The 16,863-nt window shown below is 45.5% G+C and overlaps 1 protein-coding gene across 1 annotated transcript in view; it reads right to left on the reverse strand.

The window, feature by feature from the left end:
• The window catches only part of LOC133345832 (E3 ubiquitin-protein ligase HECW2-like), a 204,145-nt gene extending 187,615 nt beyond the window's left edge, over window positions 1–16,530 (reverse strand). The window contains 1 exon segment of the mRNA XM_061556852.1: window positions 16,242–16,530. Within this exon segment, the coding sequence (XP_061412836.1) occupies window positions 16,242–16,271 (30 nt within the window). The 5' untranslated portion in view covers window positions 16,272–16,530.
• Between the last annotated feature and the right edge of the window lie 333 nt (window positions 16,531–16,863).

Genomic DNA, 16,863 nt, shown 5'->3' on the forward strand with positions numbered 1-16,863 from the left:
TCCACTGAACATTGGTACCTGCTCGATTCACAATGCTCAACAACCGGTCCAGAAAATCAAACGCCCGCTCCATTCCTCGCAACGTCTTCGTCCTCACGGGAACCACTTGTCGCCCGGTGTCTAGTTTCGTGTAGAGTACGTGGCTATAAACTCCTTAATTCTGTTTATAATTAAAATTGATTTCATGAAGACCACGATCTTTGTTTTGAACCTTGCATTTATGACACTTTGTCCCTCATTAAATCACCAATATTAACAACCGGGAGGTGCGGTGCTGAGAGCACATGGCTCGCGACCGACTCAGCCTGAAACATCCGCGATTATATATTTTTGTTATTTTAAGGCCACACACACACACGTGTTGTTATTGAAGAATGTGCTGATTGTTTTATTGTTGGTTGTGCTTCTGCGCTACTGCCAATGCAGCAGCATCATCAGCTGCATCATCACCGAATAATGTGCTCCACGTTAATCTACATTATGCTGATTCGAGCAGTTAAATTATGTACGGCGATTTTATCAATCCAAACCTGTCAACGCTGTGGGATATATGGCAAAGTTGTGACGGAAAATATTGCCTTGGCGATTTGACCATCATTGCTGGTCACGAAGGACTCCGGTACAATTTGCACCACTTGCCATCGCGAGAAATGGGGCTGATTTATGAAAAATATGCAACAGAGTGGACTCGGCGTTGGTTTTGCTCGGACAGCACCGTAAGATAAAAAGATCTGAAAAGGTCCTCATGGCCCTCACTTAGCAGGTGGAATTAGGAGGAGGTGCACCACTAGGGTTAGGGTCACTGCACAGTCTTTTCACCGATGTATGTATTGACTGATAAGTAACCATGTGAGAGCATTGTCGGATCTCTGCAGGGATTCAGGCAATATTCTGACAGCGAAATAAGAATAATTATTTTACACAGTGTATATTTAATTGAATTTCCATTTCAATAGTTGATTGGCGGTCATGGTGTTCCTGAGTGACGACTTCTGCATAGAGCCAGAGGTTTGATATCAGCGTATATTTCCATTCATTTATTAGCAGAAATGCCAAAGTGTTCAATCTGTTTCGCACTGGATGGTGTGTCCTACTCTGGTGGTGTCACCATGTTCAGGTCACAGTGTGCCGGTGTCATCAACCACATTGCATCGTTTCGCTTTCATCCTCCTCTTCTATTCGAATCGTGCTATCACTGCCATGTCAAGGGACAGAGACATTTCCAATTGGAACGCTCAGCAGTGCATAACCCCATATCAGATAATGGTCTGTTATAAATAAACTGTTCAACTGTAAAATTACGTAACTAACCGACTTCTGGAGCCTCTTCAAGAGACCTCTCATCCCCATCATTTGCAACACATGTTTGCATGCCCTGCCAAGAGGGTTTACTGCATGGCAATAAAAAACAAGTTTTAACTCTAAAGGAATAAAATCACAAATGCGTCGTTGGTGAAAGCCATTGGCTGGCTCCATTTGAGAACCTGGGCGCCATGGTGGTGAGATGTTAACTACATTTCCTGGTATACAGGAGGTCGTGGATTCAATCCCGGCCCTAATGCACATCTCTCTCCCTGTGGTCGTGTGGAGTTTTCTCCGAGTCCTCCGTGTTTTCCCCTCCACATTTAGAATCGACATCAAGCGTTTAGAATATGTGGCTGCTGCAATACATTTCCATATGATAAGTCCCTTTGTCGAGCTATCATTATGATTGCCAGGTCGCATCTGGAAAAGAGCTGCATAGCTCAGTGGGGTCGCACCTGGCAAAATAAAATAAAATAGTTTAATTAGTTTAGTAAAAAAAAACCTGGCCACCTGGGTGGCTGAATCTCAAGGACCCCCCCTCTCCCCTGCAGTGTTGGCTCAGTGCCCTGATTAGCCCAAATGTCACGATTTAAATTGACCTGCAAGAAATATATTGCGGTGAAAAGATTAGCTGGCCCCTACAAAACGGCAATCACCCATATATACGCCCACTGCAAAATAAATTACGAATCTCAATACGCAATCACCTGGTTGTATAATCACCGCAGCCAGGGAGAGAAACTGAATGTTACATCTGGAGCCACCTAATCTTCTGTTATTACCAACGGAGCCAATCTTACCGGCTCTGTACTCGGTTACAATTACGTGTTTTCATTTCTTTCCATGTCACTGCAACTCGGGCTGACTCGACCTCGCACCTCGACCTAAACAGAACGATGCCATCTGCCAGAGAGTTTTGCGGAAATTGATTTTTATCAACCGCGGCAGTGGCTCCAGAAAACCATATCTGCAGTCTATTTTGTAATTCGTTGATAATAATTTATTAGCCGGTAACATAATTATCAACATAGCCTCACTTTAACACGTGGGGTTTCGCAGGCCGTTTGCCATCCAAATGTGGGTTCCCGGGTTGAGCTGCGTGAGGGGCATTTATTTTCTCAGGTGTTCACCACATACTACTTCGGGCATGTTCAGGATTTGGGCAATCTGCCTTCGTGTTTCCACCGAGTTGTCCACTGACTGAGATGAACAAATCCCAATCAATCAATCGGTGCCAGTCGAGTGCACTCACCGATTTCTCTCTGCGCGTAGTTGGTCCCCGCCTGGCTGAGCAGGTAGGCACCCCAGTGCCCGGGCTTTGATATTTATCCAGGATGTCTGCCATTATGATCCCTCTTTGCGCGTGGTCACGTCCTGTTTTATTTGCGTGCTTTTGCCACTCGGAGTGCAGTGGCTGTTCCCAGGTCAGGCCGGCCAACGGCAACGTCGCTCTGCTCTCTCTCTCGTCTCGGCTACGTACGGGAGGCGGTTGCATAACCCTTCGGATCCGGCACGGCTCCAGATTCTCTCCTCCGAGTAGCTTGCTGCATTTGCATGGCCGTGTAGATAACCATTTAGAGCAGCCTTACCACCCGTTGTGTTGTCCCCCCTGTTCCATGGACTCTGTCTGCCACGGTTTCGGCGCGGTGAAATCATGTTCCGATTGCCGACATATTCTGCTTGGGGGTGATGGTGCAAATATGCGCTGGGGCACCGGTCAGTGTCAGTCTGTTTCTGGTACACAGAGTGGGCCAGCAGTCCGTCCGTCTTGCGTGCGTCTGGGGGCATCACGGTGGCGAGATGTTAACTACCTCGCCTGGAGTTTGCACGTTCCCTCCGTTGGTCGCGTGCATTTTTCTCCGGGTCCTCCGGGTTTTCCCTCCACATTAAGAAACATGCGTCGAGAGTATTTGGCTGCTATAAACTTCCACACGATAAGCCACTTCGTTGAGCTATCATTTATGACCAGGTCGTTACTGAAAAACGAGCTACATAGCTCGGTGGGCCTTACATGGTAAAATAAAAAAAATAGTTTAGTTTTTAAGTCTGACCAGTACACGTCTATGAGTGGTGGCGTGCCACCCTATTCCATCTGCAAGGTCAACGGCATCGTCGTGTCTCCTAACCGTGAAGCTGTTCCAGAAATGCATCCCGTGTACTTGGTCTGTGCGACCGGATAAAGAACACGACGTCCACGACTCTGTTTTGTACCTGGTCTGTGGGGTGAAGGAGCTCAGGCTGTCCCCTTGAACCACTCCATGTGTATAGGTTATCTCAAACAAAAAGTAAAAATGCGTTTGGAAGTATTTCCAGAATACGCCGGCTCAATTGAGACGTACAGGCGAGACTTCAGCAGAGAAACGGTGGTGCTGCAAATTATTATCCCAAGGGGGAGATGATGTATATGTACGTGCTTTGAACTTCTTTCACACCGTTACGTAGCCAACCGTGCTCATCGGAGTTGGGGAGAAAGGGTTCAGAAGTGTAGCAAAGTTATTTCTGGGAGGAAGAGAGTCCTCGTGTGAAGACATAGAAGGAGCGAGATGAAAGGCGTCGGGGGAATGTACTGCCGCCTTGAAGACGTTCAAAGAGGAGTGGAATATTCGCCCAGTGACAAGCATCCTCGCAGTAAGGGCTGTACAACAACCGGAATTGTTTTCACAAATTGCCAACTAATTTATGTTTGCTGAACAAGAGCTCTCTGACGTGCACTGCAGCTGATCCGCGTGGTTGTGGAACAAAAATGTTTGCAGTTTTTTTTGGCATAGAAACCGCGAGAGTGGCGTAAAATTTGGCACGGATTCCCACGCAATAATTAGAACCATTAATTACGACCGTTATGTAAGTGGACTCTATAATGCTTTTTTGTTATCGTGCCTATTAACGAGCTGCATTACCCCTCCAATTTGGGGATTTCTCATTCGTAATTTCTGTCATCTGCAGGGTCAGCCAGATCTGCAAATTCGTTTCATGAGCCACGACTCAGATCTTCCCATTTTAATGAAAAATTCACAGAAATAACGGCAAGGACGCGGGGAAAAAAACATGCCGTGGGATCAAAATAGATACCGGGATCACAGAGGACGCATACTCGTTCTTTACGACTGGACATTTGTGAAAAATATCTTCATATCTCATCAGCTTCATCCAGTATACATATTCTGATTTACAGGGTCGAAAATTTGAGCAATTTCCGCAAATAACGCAGGAGTCAGGGTTCAATGTCAATGTTCTGAGTGTAAAATATCACTTGAGTACGACTCGGGCATGATCACAGTGTTAGGCTGGTGTTAGGGCAAATCTAACGTGAGCTTTTTTTTATAGCTGGTATTGCGATACGCATTGTTTTTCAATACCCACCAAAAGTAATACAAATGCCTCCGTAGAACTATACACGTTATCCCAGATTATCGTAGCTGGCTGCAGATGTGGATTTCTAGCAAGAAAGAAGCCCTTCTCTTTGTTTTTTTTCATGAATAAGAGGACAACACTCCTATCAGTCACAATACTACAAACAGGTGTTCGTGGAGAAGAGGAATTCTGATCCAGGATTGTGGAATAATATCTCCAATTGTGCCTGATTGTGCCCATCTGCTATGGGTTCCCCTGTTCATTGCAATGAAGATGAGTTTCACCGCATCCTCTATCTGTGCCGTGGTCATGTGCATGGAATGACCACGGGCGTGAAGGACGTTACGCAACCTCGGTACGATGGTCATGCTATTGGCAGCGAGGAGGCCACAGAAGCATTTGCTATTCTGGACACCCGCTATTATAGCACGATACATGTTACACTGGAAAATTACCCGAAAGTGACAATGAGAGTGTATGTTACGTAACCGCTACATTGCATTCTCTTCAGCTCACCCAACAAAAGGGACTGGTCCATGCGGCTAAATAAACCCATAATAAGACTTGGCCCAATCAAATGAAGTTGTTCGAATACAACTTTATGTAACATCCTCCGGTGTGTCAGGAGCAAGGCAGGTGGCTCTTAGTGCTTTACACGCGAGAACTTTATTGATATCTGCGTTCACCATCAGTGGGGGCCCAGTATTTGCACCTAGGACCTAAGGAATGGTAGTTCAGTGAGTGGTATAACATCAGCAGACCGCTGTATCACACAGCGACCCCTCAAAAATGTCAGGATAATGGCGAGTCTTCAGCACTTGCCCACTGATAAACATCACATTTAAGACCAACGGAGACAGGTTTACTATACAGCCAATTAAAAACATTTGTAAAAGTATTTAATAGCAGTCCTTTAACGATTCACTTCCTTTGCAATGTAAATCGTCACGTGTCCGGTCACGGAAATATGATTCGCGAATTATTTATTTTTTTGCGGTAAAGGCAGGGCACCTCCAGTGGCATGAGGGATCACGTGATCCCATTCCAGGACGTTCGAGATATGTGCAGCGAGGCAAACCTGATGCACGTATTGTGAATGTGAAAATCCGTGAATCGATAAATCGTTACATATCTCGCGATGTCCACGTACGCACGCACAATACCGGCTGGCGTATGCACTACACGAGTACACCAGATGTCTACGTCTCATCTGTGTCAGCAGAGCTGTCCCTGCCCTCGTTGACGAAGGAATACAACACAAGTGCACAAGGGGGCGGCCCGGGAGTGGACGTGGGGCATCTGGGCGATGGCAGGCAACCTTCGTACATCAACGTGGGTGTGCGGCGGCAGCAGCACTCAGCATTGTGGGCCACGTGGGGGCCACGTGTGGGTCACGTGTGGGCTGCTTGTGGGTCGTTTGTGGGCCACGTGGGGGCCATGCGTAGACCTCGTGTGGGCCCCGTGTGAGCCACTTCAGGGGCTTCGTTCGGTTGGCTGCGGTGTGCGCGGCGCCGGCAGCCGTATTAATTATGGAGCCCACGCACCGAGGAGAAGGGGCCTCTCTCGCCCTCTGCATGTCGCTTTAGCCATGCAGGTTTCTGTTCCGCCTCACTGGCTTCATGTCACCTCATGTAATATTCAACAGAACGGTGTAAATTATGCACGAGTCGGCTCAGCCGCCGCGCTCGGCTCCTCCGCCATGGAGATTTTCGCTGCCTCAAATTAAAACAGCTGCCATCATGGCATGCAAAGAAACAGCATGCAAAAGCTCTACGCATGCAGGTGCCCGTGAATGACAGTGTGAGAAAGGCGTTGCCTGCTTCTGTGGCAGTGGGAATGCTGCGATGTCTGTGCCTTGCAGCTGAAGTGTGTGAGTTGAAACACATTTATTAAAAACTAAATTCATTGGTCGGGCATATTTTGACCGTTGTTTGAGACGTCATTTGGTGATTACAATTGATTGACAACTAACACGTTGTCACTTCAATAATAATCCGTCCTCGGCTCACATGTATTAAGCACATCCCTAAAGCAATTCATTAGGCTTTTAAAACGCGTGATTTGAAGCTAAATATAACTCGCCAGGCAAATCAGCGCTTAAAGTATCACCAGACCCAAATGTTTAACACGTATTCCTGTGTACCTGGCCTGCAGCCACCAAACATTGTACCTCAGTCTCACTGAATTTCAGACGACCAAAACAGAAACTACAACCCTGTGCCACTTTTATTTTTGTAATACCGATGTCCTATGTCTGTCCGGCCCAATTCACCTATGCCCCTAGTCTGTACACTCGTTAATAATGGCCTTATATATAATAATGCATAATTTGGTCAGGTGGTATTGTGGTTCGAGTGTCCAAACCATAACCGAAAGGCCGTGACTTCAAATCTCAGTCAGAGGTTAACTCAGCCCATCATCTCCACAGGTTCAATAAAATCAGTATCAAGGTGTGGGAAGTCAATCCCTGGTAAACAACCCTTTGGGAAGGATGGCCTCTGCCGAGGCTGGCCCGAGGCAGACAATCGCGGCACCCCTGGTGGCTGCAGCAGCGCTTCTTACAACTCTGTGTCCACCTTGATTGCCCGTCCCAAAGTCCAGCACGGCCTCTGCTCTAGAAAGGTGCAATATCCACCAATGACTTGAGGGCCACCAGTGGAGATGAGCACCACACTACAGCCAGATGCGAATCATCGTAAGATTCCATATTTTATTTTAGCTTAATGTGTTACGCACTGCTCCACCACTCGCCCAGCCTCGATTTTAAAAAAATGTGCAATGTTTGCATCGGTATCTGTATCCTTATGTGTGTTTAATGCACACCTATAATCACCGATGTCCTTCCCATGGCTTCACTCCGGCCTCACATAAAAAACAAGAGTTGGTGTAACTTTCTGACCCCGTGCCCCTATATCTGTAAAAAAAAGAGCTTTATAGCTCATCGGATTCCACCAGTCTAAACATTCTAAAGATTCTGAATATCCACAAGGCGAAGGGTCATTCCCGTTCCCCTTCAGCTCCAGTCTGTGGTTTTCTATTCACGATTATGGAACAAGGAGCTGCCCCTTTCGCGTGCGATTCGTTTACTTTGACAACTTTTCACACCGCTTACTTAATGATTATAATTAAGAAGCAGTCACCAAAATGTTTTTTGTCGCGTTGGTGACCCAGGTGACTTAACACGTAGGCTTTTACGACCAATATAATCCATAATAGAGGTTTTTGGGTTAGATCGCGTAAATATATTTTTTATATTTACGCGATCTAACCCAACAAAAAATATATTGATATTTACGAAATTTAACCCAAAAAAATCCCTCTATTATGCAGGTCACTCTTGCCAATGAGACTCACCCTGGTCTCTTCAGTTCTCAACTGGGTCAACAAAATAACCTTGAAACTTTACTTCAAACTAGTTGAGGGCCCATTTAGATGCCTCTTTTGTTAGGCATCACCAAAGCAGTCTAGTATATATGGGCAATGAACATGAACTAATATCTTCTTGGTTCTTTCGGTAAAGTCACGTAGAAGGGAAATAATAAAATAATAAAAATAAAACATAATAAAATACAATTCTCACGACGTTTCGGCCACAATGCAAGCAGCCGTCCTCAGGTGAAGAACATGTCTGTCGGAAAGACAGCGTCTCATTCAGACGCTGTCTTTCCAACAGACCTGTTATTCATGTTGAATTTTTATTATTTTATTATTTCCCTTCTACGTGACTTTACCGAAAGAACTAAGAAGATGAATCCCTGCAGTCACGAAAGCTTTAAATCGAAAAATGAACTAATATCTGCTTCGTATGTATGTATGTTGAATTTCTTTCACACCATACGTAGCTAATTGGAGGTGCGGGATGGTGCCATCTGTTTGATTCACTATATATATTCATTCGTGTATTCGTGATGTCCCAAGGGAGAGGAGTGACCATCCGTGGAATGCAGAACGATGCGAGCAATAGGAGAGGGGCAGGGCCTTCTGGTGTAGCATTGTGGAGGAGGCTGTAATGAGGTTGGAGAGATACGCAGGAACAAGGCCTCTGGAGGAACTTGAAAACAACCAGGGCAATGTTTTATTACCCTGGTTGTCTTCGTACTCTCTCCCCCCAGTGATATTCCTCTACCATGACTACAAACTTCAGAAGCACCTTCAAGGTTTGATGCCGTGCAAAGCCAAAGTGTATTGAGCGAGTACCTTGTGCGTTTCAAGATTAAATTACACTTTACATGCAGGATTCTTAGCTTAGCCGGACAAAAGCCAATCAACTGTTTAATTTTCTCCTACTCTTTGGTTCTTTCGGTAAAGTCACGTCGGTGAAAAATAAAATTAAATCACGACGTTTCGATTGCAACACAAGCAATCATCAGGTGTGACAACCACAGCAAGACATTCTATTTTAAATCTAGAATTTTCTCCTACCCCACGATTTGAATTCAATTTTGCTACGAGCCTCATGTCATGAGACATTTACAACCGGGGCTCTCACCTCTCACAGTGTACCATCGTGTCAGAGAATAACACGGCCACAGATGCCATCAAATCACGACTCATGAAGTAACTTTAATTGGGTGACACCTCTCTGCCCTGGAAGTGAAGCTGACCTCACGCGTGGGATATCACAGCAAGTTCTACGACACGCAATTTATTTCTTGATTAAAGCCCACATAATGATCCAAAAAAAAAGATTTGGACACGTAATTTATGTAGCCCAACGTCAACATTTATGAATAAAAACTCAATTTTGTATTCTCAGAGCTGAACAAATCTCTAGATAAGAGCACTGTCTGAAAAGTAAATAAATAACAGGTGACATTTCTGGAAAAGGCCCTGCTTTATGCAATATATATATGAAGATGAGTGACTTGCGTATTATGTTTAATTGATGACAAGGCTAAGATCATCGACTGCCGATACTCGAGAACCTGGTGTAGTGGCATGTAGGTTGCCTGGTCTCAAACCCAGGACTTCAGTGGTGTCAGCTCAGTGCTCTGGCCACTAAGGAATAATTTCCTCTCTGTCCAGCAGCCATATGATGCATGACTGCTGTTATCCATACCACTAAACAATGATAGAACCGACAATCGTTAATGGCAACCAATGTGTGACATATCCCTATTACGTATTATTAACTGTACAACGATGACCCTTTTATACCTACATGACCTGATTTACATTTCTGGGGCACACGTGGCGTGTGGTATTGCGAACCCTGTCGCGCTGCATAACTTCACTCAAAGATAGAGGGCAGACCACGTGTCTGTAATCGCCGTGTCCCTCCAGTGGTTCATAGGCCGTCCATGAAACATAATAAAAAAGCTACCATGTTTTTTTTTAAGTTCTTCCGAAGGCCTTGTTCCTGCTTATCTCTGGAACCTCACGACAGCCCCCTCCCCAATGCTACACCAGGAGGCCCTGCCTCCGCTCCGATGGCTCGTATCGTTCTCCATTCCACGGGTGGTCACTCCTCTCCCTCGGGACATCACGAATACATGAATGCAGATATTGCGACTCAAACAGATGGCACCATCCCTGTCCGTTACGATGGTCCAATTATGAACATCCTGAAGCCATACCGTACTTTCCTACTCTTCGAATTACATCTATTTCACATTTCTTAACATTCTTCTCAAGAACTGTGCAGAATAATCCTACTGTGAGTTTTGCATATCTATTGCAAATGTGCAATTCCAGTGCGTGTACCAGATTGTCCAAGCAAAGCAAGGGCAAAAGTCCGATCGTGCAAAGATCGCAAGTGACGGCACAGACCTCAGAGAGGGCGTCCTCAATTATGCACCACAACACAATCTTCTGGACTGATGTCTGTGGGGAAGCTCGTACGTACGTGTGTACATTGAACTTAATTTGCACCGTACGTAGCCAACCATGCTAATCGGAAGTGCCTGGGGAAGGACAACAAACTAAACACAAAAAAGCAGTTCTAAAGAATTTAGTTTTCAACCTAGAGTTAAAGTCTTTTCAATCTAGAGTTACAGCGGTGGAAGCCATCATTCTGCCACAGTTTGGCAGACAGTGGCAGAACCATTATACACGATTCATCCGAGTACATTTCACCACTTGTAGAATGTATTTATGGCTAATGTTAAATCGAGAGCAGAGTCCGAGAGAGGCAGAATCTCCCCACAATTCTGTCTCCACGATTTTGCAAGTGGGGAAAGATTCGTCGGGCAACGTCGGCAGAGCGGACATCAGACGGTGGAGTGGCGTCGTGCCGCACAGCACGCACAGATCCTGCACGAGCCCTCTGCCTGTCTGTTACCCTTTAAAATTGACCCCATTCACAATTTGCAGACAGGTTCACAAAATGCTAGAATCCATTGACAGGTTCTAGTGTGTGTGTGTGTGAATGAGTGGCAGCTGCACTATTTGGTACATACACACACACATGTTCGTGGGTGATTTCGTGCCTGGCTTGACAGCGTTCTGTCGAGTGAACTGGAGGCTCTGTCCGGTGTTACCGTACGTGAATCTGATCACACAGTGTGTGGAATGTGTTTAGTGGAAAGTTTACACCACCGAAACGTTCTACTACGTCACCATCCCAACCAAAAGTCATCCCTGATCTCCCACTACAAATGTGGTTGGACAAACGAGTGATGAAAAAAAGAATAAAAGGCTTTTACCCTTTCTGGCAATAATACGGACAGGTGTTAAGATGTTAAAACACCAAACAGACACACGTGTTACAGGGCATCAAGTCTGCATTAACCCCACATATGTGTGATAACACATGCAAACAAGGAGGCTTTGATAGCTGTACGCATTGTCCTTGAAACTGATTGGCCTCCACCAGAGACAAGCCTCCCTTATGGTCTTGTCTCACCGGTGCGATAGACAACAACAACAACAAACGTAACACCAAGAACAATGGAAAAAACCGCCAAAGCAAAAGAGCCCAGGTTCAGTGCCGGATTACCCTAGTAGCAAAAGTGGCTACATATGTAGTAGCTACGGGCCCCGCACTATCAAGGGCCCCGCGCTAAATGCTTTTAAGCTATCAATTCCGGTTCAGTTATTCTGCACTTGCTCTATTACTATAGTACTATACTGCCTTCAACGTCTATGAACGACTGGGTGTTTAAAGTTAGCGATTTGTCGTATTATCTGGCTGTATAGCAAATAAAAAAATACAATTACTTTACTGTGCAAGTAAAAATGTGTGTATTTATATATGTTTTTATTTAGGGCCCCTTTATAACATATGCTACAGGCCCCGCACCAGCTTAATCCGGCACTGCTCGGGTTCAGGTGGGGTGGGGGGGCGGAGGGACCCTATTCGGCCAATCACATTTGACGTTTTTGGCTCTTCCCAAAATCCGCGGTCGGAACGACGGATAAGCGGGATTATTGGGGCAAATTCTTTCATTTGCCCGGGGGGTTATCCGTGGCCGTGCCCCCCACCTCCCACCCACCCTCCCACCGGATACAGGAGTGAATTCACGGTTGGGACTCTGGATATTTGGAACCGGGGGGGGGGGGGGGGTACCCGCCCCCCTGTTTACCCCAGACAAACAGAGTCTGTAATAAACGACCTGCAGTGTAGCCTTGCAGAGCTCTAGAATCATAGCAGAGTATGTGCACAGGGGTTTAAGATAGAAAATAAATAATTCGAGGAAATAGAGACAAAATGCCGCTAAATATAGTCGTTTTATTTCGTTGACTATAACTGCACCACAAAGCAAACTGGCTTTGTTCATAAGAGACTGTATGTCGAAACCGGTTCACAGTCTGCTTGTCTCGAAGCAATGCTGCTGAATTTATGTATTCCCAGAAGGCTGTGCGGCTGATGGGTTGTGTAAGGATTAATTTAATTTATCTTTTTAAGTGGAGGCTGATATGTGAAGGAGTGAAGGAGACTGCTTATCAGAATCAGAATATGTATTTGTACTGGAGGAATCCGATGAGCTATGAAGCTCTTTCCCACAGATGTCCAGTATCTGTGAAAATATTACATGGTTTCCACTGATGAGTGAGGAGTGATGCTCATTTATTGTTGATGTATCCAATTACTCCACTATCCGGCTGCATTCTTTCCCAATGTTATTTAAAGTACAGATTGCAGTTTTCACTTTTGGGGCAGGCTTATTATTTTTGAGCTTATGTCAAATGTGCCTTGAACAGGGGGATATGAAAGAGATGATTTGAAGCAGAGCCACTCGCTCCATGAAGGAGAAAATGTCACATTTTTAAGTCTAAATTAAAAAGTCTCACATGTATGCCAAAAGACAACAGGAAATCTAGTCAGTGTACTGACAATGTGCAAGATTATGGCTGGAACGAGAATAATGATGGGGAGTTAAAATATAATACAACTCACGATCACTTGTGCTGACTAAAATGTAACCATAAATGTACGTCTACTGAACTGTACATCCACATGCGAAAACTACACAGTTAAACTAATTGGGCAGCAGAAATAAGCCACGCAGGTTTGTTATGGCAAGGAACGTATGCATGCGCCAGCACTCATCACACGGGCAGTGAGACGGCCCCAGCGGTAGCGCCGCATTCGCCACTTTGTTCCGGAGGTTCACGGTTCGAATCAAGCGGCCGCCCTGGTTAATATTGCGGCTTGTAATGATAACCTTGTTCATAAAACTACGCGCCGTCCGCTTAACAGTGGATGTTAAGATCCCCTGATGTCATTCCACAAGAGTAGGCCATTGTTTTGCCGGAATCAGGATTCCCAATTTGCCAAAAATTAGAAAATTGCACCGCAAATGGCTTAATTGGGATTTTATATATACACACACTCACACAATAGCCATCATCGCTCACTGCTGACAGACACGCCACTCTTGCCATCGAGACTCCATCCTGGTCTCTTGAGTTCTCACCTGGTTTAACCAAATTCACTCGTATTATCTTGAGGGTTTTTTCCTCACTGAAAACTAAATTTTCCACGAGGAATCCAGCAGGCTAAAGCCAGCGCCATGCTGCTGTATTTCCATGGCCAATGGTTTGACAGTCCTGAGTGTTCAAGAGCCACCTGCCCCGTGGCCTCGTGCCCCTTACACTCCGTCCCCTCCACCTCCTCCCCTCTGGGGCCACAGGAAAAAACTGAATGTTTCGTGAAACAATGTTCAATGTTGGCTTTGGTTATGTTGTGCCATTCCAGGCTAAAGTGCTTTATTTTTGCAATGTTCTAGTTAATTGGCAAATATGATTGTGGCATCAGTAACCTACTCTCTCTCTCTCCATTGTGCACACGTGTCACAACCATCACAATGTCCTCTTCCTGATTAAACAATTATATTCCTGTCGTGTTCAATTCCTATTAAACTATGACATTTAGAGAACCCTCTACATGCAGCTAAACGCAATGGCCAAACGCTCCCTTTGTAGTTGCCAGCTCTCTGACCCACAAAATAGATATGACTTATACCTTAAGCACTCATCTATTTACACTAAATTCCAACATAAAAACCCACCCTAACACATCTCTTCATATCCTTATTACACCTAAATTGCTATGCACATTATACGTGAATTCACCACAAACTATTTTGCTTACAGCATCCAGAGTGACATTTTCGGAAAGTGCACTTCAAGTCACATGGTCCAGCCTCATAATTAACATTATAATTTAAATAAATGTCGAATATATAACATTTTAACTATATTTTCATTAAAGTATTTAGTTTATCTCTTCTTAACGTATAATTGGCGATGCTTGTTTTGAAACAACACTTGTCCATTTACAACAACTATGTTTCATTTGTGCAATCGTTAGCCCAGACGTTTTCCATCCCATAATCCCATGGGAAATAGAGCCCGGCGTGTGTTTGGCGGATGACCCTCTGGGAGAGACTTCACAAGCCTGCCTTCACCTGTCATCCTTCACAGAACCCATTTGTGCACAACCACGACTGATAAAATGTTTAGCCATCCAATTAATTGGGTCATCCCAAGTTGAGATGTTATGAATATGCTGTCATAGTTTGGCTTGACCAAACTCATCTTCCTGTGCGGTCTATGGTGACCGGGTTAAGATGACCAAACTCACTCAATAATGAGAACGAGTGTATCTTCACTGCGATCCAAGGATTAGTAGCCAACAACGCCACACAGCCTACCTCCGTAACAGTCCGTGCTCTTGCTGGAGGAGTTAAAATCTCAGCACGAAGGCAGTGGCACACACCAGCCCAATTGTCTGATGGCAAACGTTGAATGCAATCCGCAGCCTATCAGTTGCAGCAACCTCAAGTAATGGGGGTCCGATGGATTCCCACAGGAATCTCAGGCTCCTCTATTGCTTACATAATTAGCACGGATGCCGTGCAGAAGAAGGTGGCAGTTGCAATTACGATGCAATCTACGGCACCTGCCCAGCAGCAACTGATGTTTAGAAAACGCTGCTGTTACCAATCGTGTGAACTACACCCGAATCGTCTGAAGAAAATTATTGTTTACAATGCTTTCATGCACTATGCATATATATATAAATCAGCCAAGCCCAAGAGGGTATGTTTACAACCCGTCAGAGTTAGCATTTTATGTACGCATATATGACCCTTCATTTAATTACAGCAGAGTAGCCGCAATAACGTCTTCTCGTTGATTGTCGCTCAATGCGAGCAATGACTGTGATAGTGCTGCCATCACATGTACACGTCTGTCCACAATGCTGCCCACAGGCCACACGGAAGTTAGTGACCCAAGTATCAAAAAGCGATCCCCTTCATCTGTGGCCCTAATTGGTGGAAATTCCACACTACTATGACAGGAGTCAGTCTGTCCAGTATGCAACCATCGTTGACCTCCCACAATGTCATACTAATTTTATCAACCTATAGGGCTGTTGACAAATATTGAATATTGTTGACAAAATAGAAGCCATCCAAGCGTACACGTAAAAAAAAAAACTCAGGTGATATATTTTTGTATTTCTACCTTTGGCTGCCCGGAGCCAATGGGATTATAGAACGTTCTTTCACGAATTAAATGGGAAATTAAACACACACACACACATACAATCCAAAACACACGGAGTTATATTTCCCCTTAAAAAAACCCCAGACAGGGCTTCTGTGGCCAATGCTGTTGGCAATACCTAATCAAATAAATAAGGTGGCACAGAAAATTAAGAGGGGTCAGCACCGTATGCCCAACCTCCTTTGTCTTCCCCACGCTGCTAATATTGACGCTCACTTCATGGGACCCTCCATCGGCTGTGTGCTCACCGCCTGGGAGAAGCCGCGGCAGATTCAGATGCCAAATCCCGCTGCTGGAGCACGGGCAGGAATTAAGTGGCCAAACCCAGGCCAATGTTGCAGCAAACTCTAACAACCATGCTGCCACTGCTACCAATGCATTTAGAACTTCTTTTGTTTTCGTACTGTACGTAGCCAACCGTGCTAATCGGAGGTACGGGGGAAGGACAGCAAACGACCATCTCACAGACAAAGGCTCGCATGCACACGGGCACACACAGCAGTGTCCGAAACCAACAATTGAACATTTAAACAAAATATATTCAAATTTTCCCCCCAAAAAACTGAAAATGTTGTGACTATTACACAGCAAAATAACGAATCGCATAACACAGCAGCCATCTGCTGTACCTGAATGAGGATGGTCTGGACGGAGTTCATCGTGGAGAGAGAGAGAGACCCGCCGTCCTCGCGTCGATGTGGCACGACAGCAGGGCCACTCGCCGTGGCCGCCTTCCCGCACGCAGCTCCCTGGCGAGCGGTGTGGTGCCGTCCACAGAGGGTCCTCCGAGTGAGTGTGAGCGTGCGTGCGAAGGCTTTGGCACTGCGCGCTGCCTCGATCTGTTATGCTCCTTATTCACTGGACGAGACACGCCCGCTCGCAACGAAACCCAAAAATGCGATTGGAAGGATTTATATTTTTTTTGTTGCAATTCTCTTCCAGCTCGCTCTCATCTCTCCCACCCGACACACCCTCCCTTGCCTGGCTGCAATCCCACCCCTCCCGTCTTCCCCGGCTCCCACCTCCTTGCCACTGCTGTTTGCTCGGGGCCTCTCTCCAGAGACATCAACACAAAGGATGGTGCAGCAAATGAACGCAGAGTGTGGCTCTATCCATCCTCGATCCCACAAATTACACCCATCTCCATACCCATCCGACAGAAATACACTCGGGGATTAATGCCCGGAAATTCTAGTTACCATTTTGTGAAGTCAGTAACATGCATTCGACATACGTGGTACACGTACTGAC

This window comes from Lethenteron reissneri, chromosome 23, assembly GCF_015708825.2.
Source record: "Lethenteron reissneri isolate LAM-NWPU_2019-01 chromosome 23, ASM1570882v1, whole genome shotgun sequence".
NCBI lineage: Eukaryota > Metazoa > Chordata > Hyperoartia > Petromyzontiformes > Petromyzontidae > Lethenteron > Lethenteron reissneri.